The sequence below is a fragment of the Lolium rigidum genome, chromosome 2 (genome assembly GCF_022539505.1).
Source record: "Lolium rigidum isolate FL_2022 chromosome 2, APGP_CSIRO_Lrig_0.1, whole genome shotgun sequence".
Classification (NCBI taxonomy): Eukaryota; Viridiplantae; Streptophyta; class Magnoliopsida; order Poales; family Poaceae; genus Lolium; species Lolium rigidum.
The window spans coordinates 2,965,918-2,977,224 of record NC_061509.1 but is presented as its reverse complement, the minus strand read 5'-3'; the positions used below and the strand labels follow the sequence as shown (position 1 = coordinate 2,977,224).

Sequence of the window (11,307 nt, the reverse complement as noted above, 5' to 3'; positions counted from 1 at the left end):
CGGCACAAGAATCCATTCAAAACCATCCCGTTTACACTTGACATGGAGTTTTACACAAAAATCTCCTGTACTCACCTGTAGCACCTCAAGAGTCTCTAAATTTATTCCCACTAAAATACCTCCAGATCGACCATGAGGTGGTAAACAAAACCAAGTATAACTATATCCCGCCGCAAGTTGATTCAAAAAAGGAATAGAGAAATTAGACCTTCCAGTTTCCAATAAAGCTACAAAGTCTAATTTATGTTCTCTAATTGCTTCTTTAACAAACAAATGCTTAGCGGTATCCCCGAAACCCCCAGGATTCCAATTCATTCCTTTAAGATTCTGCATTAGGAAAATTGTTTTTTAATTCTTCTTCTTGTACTTTTACGAATATTATTTGTATCGTAAGTTTTCCTGACCCTAGTTTTCTTTTTCTTGATTACTGGATCGAAATGTTCCAAATGATCATCTAAATCCAGCGGGATGCCATCATCCTCAATCAAATCTTCACACGAGTAGAAACTTTAGACATCACCAGATTTGAAGGATCTTCCTCTCTATTCACATTCTCTTCCACATTTTTTTGTAAAATTGTTAAAATTCGCTCTTCTTCTAGCAACTTAATGCCTCTAATTGATTTCACTATCTCGTCTTGAGATTTACCTAAAGATATTCCCAAACTATTGGCCCTATTTAAAAATTCAGATTCAGGTATATCAACAATAGAAAATTTTGAAGGTAACGACTCACCTGCACAAGCAGAAACATCTCTTAACTGTGCATTCATCATTGCCTTCTCTATCTGGGGCATGTCCACATTAGCCTGGCTCCCAAGTCTTTTACTAGTCCTCTGTACTTTAACAATCTAATCTTACATTATTTTGCAGTATGCGTTATTCTAAAGTATTATCATGGGAGCCCGGGACTTGGTCATCGTATTGATTGTGGTGGAACCAGTTTCAAGCTGTGCCTGAATCTCCTGTCCAAACAAACTAAACATCCCATACAGAACATGAAGTCGGCAGGCGTGCATTTCTCCAGGTTTGGTCAGGTGAGGAAACAAAACTAATATAGCAAACATGTAATAAATGTCTGCCCATATAATGCCATATCTAACAAATCACAAGCATGAACAGGCTCTTTTCTTTCTCATACAACTTGGCAATGTGGAGAAAAGGTCAGCAGTGTCACATGCCGAGCAGCAGGTTCGCAGCTTCCAGCTACGAACGCAACTTCCAGGAAAATAGAAAATGCTACCACCTGCATTGGTGCCTGAGAGAAGAGCTACTACCGCCACCATCTCAAGCATTTCTCCTTGCATGAATCGGATCATGTGTATGGATTCAGCGATGATGTGGTGTAGTTCAGTGTATTCTGATTCGGGGAGGGCGGTATTCGCTGAACAATTCCCGGAACGAAGAGGAACCGCTGTACCTAGCTTAACTTGGGCCAGGCCAACTATGACAATTCTCGAACGAAGAAGGGAGGGTGCAGGGGGTATTGCCCGGCCTGGTCGGCCCAGTTCGCTCTTTTTTCTGTTTTGTATTTTTTCCTTTTTTCTTTCCTTTTCCTTTTTTCTTTCTGTTTCCTTTTTTTATTTTTTGTTTCTTTTTATTTTTTTTCAGATTTGTAAATATTAAGATTTTAGAAAAATTTTAAATTTCAAAATTGTTGAGATTTCAGAAAAGGTTCATATTCGAAAAATGTCCATATTTAAAGAATATTTAAATTTTAAAAATGTTCCAATTAAAAAAACTGTTTTCTTTTTTTTCTTTTTCCTTTTTTAAGAAAAAAAGAAAAAAAACGTCTTACCTGATGTTGGGCCATGACCCAGCTAGTAACCCAGGGCGTGAGGGGGTGTGCGGCAACTGAGTCAGCACCGACCAGTTCGGTGGATAGCATCTCCCTTTTTTTTTGTGCGGAGGGGTGGGGGGAGGCAGGGGTGCTCCTAGTTGAACTTTGGTTCTGTAGCTCGCGTTAACGGCTGACCCGGTTGGTGTATAGGATCTGCATAAAAAAAATACTTATATGCACTACATTCTGGGATGGATTATATATGGAACGGAATTGATAGGTGGGTGGGCCGGGGAAGTTTAGAAACCGTGGGCCGGACATACATATCAGGCCGAATATATAATGGAAACGCTATATCCATGAGAGGTTCCACCTCTTCAGTCTTCACGTTGACCTCTCCCTCTCTCTGAACCTGCCCCATCCATCCATTCCACCCAAGCGATCGCCGAGTGTTCAACCAACTGCCGGCGTGGAGCGGCGTCAATTGGTTCATGCCCAAAGCATAAGGCTACCCTCCTCGCGCCAATAGTGCAGGGGAGATAGGCCGGGGGCTCGTTCGCCGTAGCTTTGACGCCGAAAGGTATGCCTGGCTTTGCTCTGCTCTTCAGTTATGTAGTTTACAGAAACGTATCCCCAGCCTTCTTCTGACCAACGCCCTTTGGGTGTTCGACGGAATGCCAAGCTGGGAGTTTTATCTTGTTTGAACCTTTGGACGACTAGTGTGACTAACTCATCGCCTGTGAGATGTAATGAATAACGACCTAACTGAAAAACACTAGTGTATTTGCGTGTTACGTTTTGGGAGCATCTTGTGTTGTTCTCAGTGTGTGTTCACAAATGTTTACTCTTCTCAGTACTGAAGATTGGTCCGTCAAATCCTTCTCATACCAATGGAACAAGACCACTCGGCTTTGAAGAAAATGAGAGTGGACGATGCAGCCGATTCTGTGATGACTGAAGTACCTGCCCATGCCCCTGCATCAAGTATGAATCAGCAACTATTCTGGAGCCAGTGGCAGCTACTGGACTCCATCCTTCCCACCGGGGGTTTCGCACACTCGTACGGTCTCGAAGCCGCTATGCAATCGCGCATAGTGAACAACCCAGAAGACCTGAGGTTATTTCTCATCCAGGCCTTGGAGAACGTTGGCAGCCTGCTGCTTCCATTCGTGTACTGCGCCAGCAAGTCTCCTGATGCCACGACATGGGTCAAGCTAGATCAGCTGCTGGAAGCCACGTTGACGAACGAAGTCAGCAGGAAGGCGTCGACGTCGCAGGGCTTGGCCCTGTTGAGGGTGGCAGCGTCTGTCTTCACCGAAATTCAGGCGCTGCACGACCTCCGGAAGACATTCCTCGGCTCCACGAGCGTGTCGTTTCACCATGCACCGATATTCGGGTTGATATGTGGGTTGGTTGGATTCGACAGCGAGACCACGCAGAGGGCTTACATGTTTGTGACGATGAGGGATGTGATCTCCGCGGCGACGAGGCTTAATCTGATCGGACCGCTTGCTGCTTCGGTGCTGCAGCACCAGGTTGCTCCAGATGCTGAGAGGATGGTGCAGAAGTGGAGGGACCGTGACGTCTCAGAAGCTTCACAGACTGCGCCACTGCTTGACGCGTTGCAGGGCTGCCATGCTTACATGTTCTCTAGGCTGTTCTGCTCCTGACTATGAGGTACACTTCTATATCTTTCTCTGTCTCTTCGTGTACCGTTCATGGTTTCATTTTATTATGATGTAGAATGCCACTAAAACATCTCTCTTTACTTTTGATTTTTGATCATTTGCCACATGGACCACCAAATGTCTACTGATTCATAGAGATATACTGTATGTGTTGTTCTTAATACAGCATCTTCTTTATATTATGGCATATGGTTGATTGATGACTTTTTTTTTTGACCTCTCGATCTGTGTTACAGCTGTAGCATCTGAACTTATGCACTAACTCAACACCACACTCACACCACACACACGCACACCACTAGTGTACAAGCTAGACTCTAGAACTATACACACAGCACACATAATTTGGGTGTCCCTAGGAGCTAGTAGTTGTGGCACATATGTGTGGAGGGGATTTTATTCTGGGGCAGAGCCCCCGGTGAGACACCAGAAAATCGTCCCTCATGGGAATCGATCTCGGGCGGGCAGGCTGGCCACTGCCAAGCCTAGCCACCGCGCTAGCCGCGCGTCCTCGTTGATTGATGACTTTGTGCCATGAAATTGAACATTCACATAGGTTATATATTCCAACAAGGATAAGATAACCAATTGAGCACTTTATTCAGTCGTCCTCTAGCAAGGAGATACTAAAACAGAATATAAACTTCGCAGGTCCATTTTGTGCCATACTGCCATTCAGTATTACCAATAACAAGATACATCAGTCTTGAAGCATTTAAATTGCACGGTTCAGTTTTCTGATAAATGTACCATTCATGCTTTTATAATATTCTGATGTAGGATGCCATTGAGGCATATCTCCTTATTTCCTGAATAAGTCAGCTAACCAGTTCATAGACAAATATGCGTCACTCTGTATAAATCATTAAAGCATCTTCTATAACATGGCATGCGGTTGATCAAACGCAATTGAGTAGTCACATATTCTCTAGGCCGTTTTGCTTCTGACATGAAGCAGTTTGTTCAACTATCCTCCAGTAATGAGATTTTCAAATAGACTAGAGACTTTACAGGTCCATTTAAGGTTCCAAAAACAAGATGATATGTGATATGCCCACTTATATGTCAAGATGACCTTATTCTGCTTTGCATTTGGTTCTTTCAGGTTGCTGAATGTGATTCGGTGTCAGTATGCCCACAGTTTTACCTCGGAGAAGTACAGGCTTTGGTTAAAGAAAAATGGCATCAGGAAATTAAACACCCCAAAGACAGATGCTCAGTATGATTCTTTTTTATTTACTTGCAAGCAAGATTGTACAGCAATGACACCAGTACATTATGTTCATGCGTGTGAGCCCTCCCTAATCATCTATAACATTATATTCAATGACACCAGTACATTATGTTCATCTGTCTGCAGCTTCAACAATTACACCATCGATCGATGTAATTGTACCTCACATATTATAAATAAACATTGTTTTCTTCTGCTCCGTGATACTACAAAGTACTGGATCTGTTGCTCCAGCTCCATCTAGATTACTGAGCTACAACAGATTGATTGGCTTGAAGGGTCTTCTCATAATCCTCGATGAACTTGAAGAGCTCGGAGAAGTTGCCCTTGCCAAACCCGCCACAGCAACCCTTCTGGTACTCTTGCCCGACCTCGTCCTTCTCATTGCACCCGATTCTTTGAATCATCTCCAGGAAAAACGTTGGCCTGAACACAATAGCTGATGCAGTTAGATTTGGAATCGCAGAGAGTAGAAAAAGATACATAACAGAGAGATGCAATCTGAAGTATCTAGAGCACTGAACCTCAAATTACTGAATTATACTACTAGTAGCATGAATACCAGCACTTGAACCTAAACTTCCTCAAGTCACTAGATGCTTAGTATGATTCTTCTTTATTTTGCTTGCAAGCAAGATAGTACAACAATGTCAACAGTACATTATGTTCATGTGTGTAAGCCTTCCCTAGCCATCTAGTATTACATTCATCGTACACAGGATACATCTGTCTTCAGCCTCACTAATAATAACATCGATGTAATTGTACGTCGCATATTACAATTTTTCGTTTGCCCCATGATACTACAAAGTACTGGATCTGTTCCTCCAGCTCCAGCTTCTATCTAACATTACTGAGCTACAACAGATTGCTTGGCTTCAAGTGTCTTCTCATAATCCTCGATGGACTTGAACAGCTCGGAGAAGTTGCCCTTGCCAAACCCGCCGCAGCCACCCTTCTGGTACTCTTGCCCGACCTCGTCCTTCTCCATGCACCCGATTCTTTGTATCATCTCAAGGAAAAATGTTGGCCTGGACACAATAGGTGATGCAGTTAGTTTCGTAATCGAAGACAGTAGACAAAGCTAGCAAAGATGCCGTCAGAAGTAACTAGAGCACTGAACCTCAGATTACTGAATTATGCTAAGGGCATCTCCAGCGGCGCGACGCAAATGGTCGCTGAGCGACCGTTTTCGTCCGCCGTGACCGGAAATGCGTCTGGGCCGTGCTCCAGTGGGGCGACGCAAAGTGACCGGCCCGTCCGCGGAGACGCAAACCTGGGCTCCGCGGACGCTCGGCGGTCGCGGAAAATGTCCACGTTGGGTACATCCGGGCCCGGTCGGCAGTGACTAGATAAGCAAAATATTTTTTCATTACTATTGATTGGCCAAAAGGATCATCTTTACAGAGATGGTTAGTCGAGTTAACCTAAAACTACAACGGCCGTACCTACTCGCCGTCGCGCGGCCTACACCGGCCTCGGTTGCACTCGCGGTCGCGCGCCCTACTACGGCCGCCGGATGGGCCGGCACCATCGTCGAAGCGGGAGCGCTTCTTGCACTCCGCGCGCCGCGCACGGCGGCGAACGGACATCTCGTCCTGCCACAGGGCCGTCACCGTCGCAAAGGCCACCTTCGTAGCCGCCGCCGCTGCCTCCGCCGTCGCCCGGGCCTCCTCCTCTGCCGCCGCCTGGACCGCCGCCGCCGCCCGGGCCTCCTCCTCCGCCGCGTCCTCCTCCGCCTGGACCACCGCCTAGATCGCCGCCACGTCGGCGACGAAGTGGGCCCTATCCCTAGCCGCCGCCATAGCTTCGTCCCTGGCGGCGATGGCGACCTCCAACTCCCGGTTCTCCTGCTCGACCCGCGCGGGAGAACGGCCCCTATGCTGGAGCGAGTCCAGGTCGGAGCACATTAACCCCCTAGCCATGGCCGTCGCATAGGCGGCGGCTTCCTCCTCCGCCACCAAAGCACTGGCGGCGGCTGGGCGTCCCCTACCGGGGACTCGAAGGACGCGAGCGGAACCCGGCCGGTCACCGGCGCACTCGAAGCGCCTGGGCACGGGGGGTCGTCGTCCGCGATGTCGTGGATGACGGCGTTGGCCGGAGGGGCCGCGAGGGCCGCCCGCGCCTCCGCGAGCTCGGCCATGGCGTCGGCGAGCTCGGCCATGGCGTTGGCGATCTCCGCCCTGGTCGTCGCGAGGCGCCCTTCCGCGCGCTCTGCCGCCTCCGCCTCCGCGACCTCCAGGTCCAGCTGCTGGGCCTCAACGCCGGCAGCAGCTACCTCGTCCTCCTCCTCCTCCGGGTGGAGCTGGCGGCAAATGTCAACAACTTGCTCCCAACTCATGTGGTCCGCCATGGATGGATGGTAGTGTGAGGTGTGCCCGTCGCACCCGGCGGTGTCCACCGTATATAGCCACGGCGGGGCGGGAAACGGCGTTGGCGCGCAGGGCGTTTCCCGCGCGCGCGAAACGCCGGCGAAACTTGCGAATGTATTGGGCGCGCGGGAACGATCGTCGTCGCGCGGGAACAGTTAATCGCCGGCGGCAGTCCTCGATGGGGCGTAAAACGCTATTAGCGACCTTGACGCTGTCCCCTGATAAAATATGCGTCCGCACCGCTGGAGCTACCCCGACGCAAACGGTCGCCCTGGGCCACAACGCGTCCGCGGGCCGACGCAAACGGACATTTCGGACGTCCGAAATGCGTCGCGCCGCTGGAGATGCCCTAACATGATACTACCTCTTTGAACCTAAACTTAACATATACCATGCCGATAATTGTCAACTGAGATGCACCGGCTTTTCACTATGCAGATGGAGCTTTATTCCCCTTTTAGTTGTCACAATCTCCGTAAAGATGCATCATGCATGGATGCTCTAAAAAGAGTTTCAGTAGGATCATAGCGCTCACTATGCACAGGGAGCTGATGCAGTTAGTTTTGGGATCGAAGACAGTAGATATAAAGATAGCAAAGATGCCGTCAGAAGTAACTAGAGCTTTGAAGCTCAAATTACTGGATAATGCTTGCATGAAAACTACCTCTTCCACCTAAAGTTTTGCAAATAGCCTATACCATGCCGACAACTGAGAAATGGGAATCTGGGATACACTGGCTTTCCACTATGCATATTCCATTTAAGCTAGTTGTCACAATGTTCATAAAGATGCATCATGCATGGATGCTATGAAAAGAGTTTCAGTAGAATCATAGCACTCACTATCCTGATTCCGAACCTTTCTGCATCATGTAATGTGCAGAACGTAGCAAGTGCAGAAGCTGAAAAAATTCGAGTCTTTACCTGTCCCCCACTGGCTTGGTGAAGATTTGGAGCAGCACCCCTTGGTCATCCCTGTCAACGAGCACCCCGAGCTCCTGGCATTCCTTGATCTGCTCCTCCGAGAGCACATCCCCCGCGATGCGCCGCACGCCTTCATAGTATTTGGCCTGCGGCGGCGCCATGAACTCGAAGCCGCCCATGGGCGTGCGCGCGCGCATCTCCCTGAGCGTCCTGAGCACGTCGGCGCTGGCGAGCGCGATGTGCTGCACGCCGGGCCCGCCGTGGTAGTCGAGGTAGGTCTGAATCTGGCTGCGGCGCTTGGTGCCGTGGACGGGCTCGTTGAGCGGCAGCAGCACGTTCTCGGCGTTGTTGGCGAGCACCACGGAGTTGAGCCCGCTCTCGGCGGTGCCGACGTCCTCGGCGGTGAACTCGGCGAACTCGTGGAAGCCCAGGAAGCCCTTCATGTAGGCGATGACCGGGGCCATCTCCGGCACGTTGCCCACCACGTGGTCGAACCGGGTCAGCCCGTAGTCGACGGCCCCCGGGCTGCTCACGCGCTGGAAGCCAGGTAGGAAGGGGAGGGTTGTTTCGTTGTTGTCAGGGTAGCTGATGAAGCGGAGCACGACGTCGCCGTAGAGCTCGACCTCGGCGAGGGTGAAGCCGTGGCCGAGGTCGGCGGGGGGGAAGGCTGGGCGCGCGCCGCCGGCGACGCTGACGCGGAAGGCCTCGGCGGCGTCGGCGACGCGGAGGCCGACGGCGCGCACCGCGAGGCCGTGGGCCGCGGCGAAGGTCCGCGCGGCGGGGGCGGAGAAGGAGGGGATGGAGGCGGTGGCGGCGGCGGAGGCGGATTCCTCCGGGGGTGGCGCGTAGGGGGCGGTGAAGAGGAAGGCGAGCGCGCCCGAGCGGAGCAGGAGGGAGGCGTGCGCGGAGTTGCCCGTGGAGAGGTCGGAGCGGGCGGCGAGCGGCGCGCCGAGCGCGAAGGCGAAGCGGCCGGCGGCGGAGGCGGCGTCCGCGCACCAGAGCTCGACGTGGTGGAAGGCGAGCACGGGGAAGCGGTCGCTGCGCGGGTTGACGCGGAAGACTCGGGGGAAGCGCCGCGGCGCGTGCTCTGGCGTGACGGCGGCGGCGCCGGTGGCGGTGGTGGGGGTGGGCGGCATGGCGTGCTGGCTTCTTGGCCGTGTGTGCTTGGAAAGGAGGAGTGGTAGTAACTCGGGGTTATGGGAGAAGTGGGGGCTGGTAATAAAGGGTAGGGATGGCGCCACGTGGGCGCGGGGTTTGCCATTTGTCCTTTTGGATGTTTGGTGGCGTGGATGTGATGTGGGGAATGGAGCTTGTGATGGGGATGAGTTGCTGACTCGTCTAGGGTACCCAAGTGCAAACATGCTTGTTCACAGCTAGAAACCAAAAATTTCGATGGTCTTTTTCTTCTCCATCCGAAACAGAAGGAGATGGCCAATTTGCTCAGCAGAGGAAAATGATAGTCCAATTGTTGTGGGTGTTTTTAAACGGAGGTAAAAAGTTTGGCTCATTCGATAGTTAAGAAAAAAATGCCAGTTTTTTGAAGAAAATCTGACAAAAACCCACAATAACATAGCCAAACCCACATAAACAGCACACCCACACACATCAACAACTAAGCCTAACAAAGACACGGAAAACAGGCCACAACCGCTCTAGCCAACACAAGAGACCACAAAGCGTCACGAATGAAACTCGAAACACGACACTCTAACACCGCACCGACAAGGACAGCCCATGGTATTTGGGGGCCTACCATAGTTCCGCAATTGGGGTGTGTTCGGTTCTGGAATTGGGCCTACCACTCGGTAAGCATTGCTCCACGCATGCGAGAAAAAAGAAAAAATATGACGTTCTTGCTAATCTTGCTCCCGTTTCGTCTCCCTATCTCCCAAACGGGGCAGCAGGCCAAGGAACCGGTGTGCGCGGCGATGATACGTCTCAAGCGTATCTATAATTTCTTATGTTCCATGCTACTTTTATGACAGTACTCACATGCTTTATACACACTTTACATCATTTATATGCATTTTCCGGCACTAACCTATTGACAAGATGCCGAAGCGCCAGTTCCTGTTTTCTGCTGTTTTTGGTTTCAGAAATCCTACAAAGGAAATATTCTCGGAATTGGACGAAATCAACGCCCGGGGTCTTATTTTTCCACGGATCTTCCGGAAGACCGAAGAGCATACGAAGTGGGGCCACGAGGCGGCCGGACCATAGGGCGGCGCGGCCCGGATGGGGCCCGCGCCGGCCTATGGTGTGGGCCCTCGTCGGCCCTCCGACTACGCCCTTCCGCCTACTTATACTCTCCGTCGCGAAAACCCTATTACCGAGAGCCACGATACGGAAAAAGTTCCAGAGACGCCACCGCCGCCAATCCCATCTCGGGGGATTCAGGAGATCGCCTCCGGCACCCTGCCGGAGAGGGGAATCATCTCCCGGAGGACTCTACATCACCATGATCGCCTCCGGACTGATGTGTGAGTAGTTCATCCTTGGACTATGGGTCCATAGCGGTAGCTAGATGGTTGTCTTCTCCTCATTGTGCTATCATGTTAGATCTTGTGAGCTGCCTATCATGATCAAGATCATCTATTTGTAATGCTACATGTTGTGTTTGTTGGGATCCGATGAATATGGAATACTATGTCAAGTTGATTATCAATCTAGCATATATGTGTTGTTTATGTTCTTGCATGCTCTCCGTTGCTAGTAGAGGCTCTGCCCAAGTTGATACTTGTAACTCCAAGAGGGAGTATTTATGCTCGATAGTGGGTTCATGCCTCCATTGAATATGGGACAGTGAAAGAAAGTTCTAAGGTTGTGGATGTGCTGTTGCCACTAGGGATAAAACATCAATGCTTTGTCTAAGGATATTTGTGTTGATTACATTACGCACCATACTTAATGCAATTGTCCGTTGTTTGCAACTTAATACTGGAAGGGTGCGGATGCTAACCCGGAGGTGGACTTTTTAGGCATAGATGCATGTCTGAATAGCGGTCTATGTACTTTGTCGTAATGCCCCGATTAAATCTCATAGTAGTCATCATGATATGTATGTGCATTGTTATGCCCTCTCTATTTGTCAATTGCCCAACTGTAATTTGTTCACCCAACATGCTATTTCTTATCGGAGAGACACCACTAGTGAACTGTGGACCCCGGTCCATTCTTTTACATCTGAAATACAATCTACGCAAACTCGTTCTCTCGTTGTTCTTCGCAAACAAACATCATTTTCCACACCATACGTTTAATCCTTTGTTTACAGCAAGCCGGTGAGATTGACAACCTCACTGTTACGTTG

General features: G+C 50.1%; 2 protein-coding genes across 3 annotated transcripts; one reads left to right on the top strand and one right to left on the bottom strand.

Moving 5' to 3' along the window:
- Positions 1–2,172: 2,172 nt before the first annotated feature.
- Positions 2,173–4,934, top strand: LOC124691188 (urease accessory protein F-like). The gene is made up of 3 exons (XM_047224452.1): positions 2,173–2,359; positions 2,634–3,456; positions 4,573–4,934. Exon 2 carries the CDS (start codon positions 2,670–2,672, stop codon positions 3,447–3,449), a length of 780 nt encoding a protein of 259 aa, XP_047080408.1. The 5' UTR covers positions 2,173–2,359; positions 2,634–2,669; the 3' UTR covers positions 3,450–3,456; positions 4,573–4,934.
- Positions 4,845–9,133, bottom strand: LOC124691187 (4-hydroxyphenylpyruvate dioxygenase-like). Of its 2 annotated transcripts, none has more exons than XM_047224451.1 (2): positions 7,998–9,133; positions 4,845–5,127 (listed from the first exon to the last, which is right to left on the bottom strand). In XM_047224451.1, the coding sequence occupies exons 1-2, from the start codon at positions 9,131–9,133 to the stop codon at positions 4,947–4,949; spliced, it is 1,317 nt and encodes a 438-aa protein (XP_047080407.1). In that variant the 3' UTR covers positions 4,845–4,946. The 2 variants fall into 2 exon arrangements, with proteins under 2 accessions (XP_047080407.1, XP_047080406.1); XM_047224450.1 differs by lacking the exon at positions 4,845–5,127 and adding an exon at positions 5,299–5,732.
- Positions 9,134–11,307: the final 2,174 nt, after the last annotated feature.

What these genes read in the sequence shown, in the direction of transcription:
- LOC124691188 (XM_047224452.1), top strand. Translation starts at nt 2,670, where the DNA reads ATGGAACAAGACCACTCGGCTTTGAAGAAAATGAGAGTGGACGATGCA.
- LOC124691187 (XM_047224451.1), bottom strand. Translation starts at nt 9,133, where the DNA reads ATGCCGCCCACCCCCACCACCGCCACCGGCGCCGCCGCCGTCACGCCA. An exon ending in ACCAAGCCAGTGGGGGACAG is followed by an intron (nt 5,128 to 7,997) that starts GTAAAGACTCGA and finishes TATTGTGTTCAG; the next exon opens with GCCAACGTTTTTCCTGGAGA.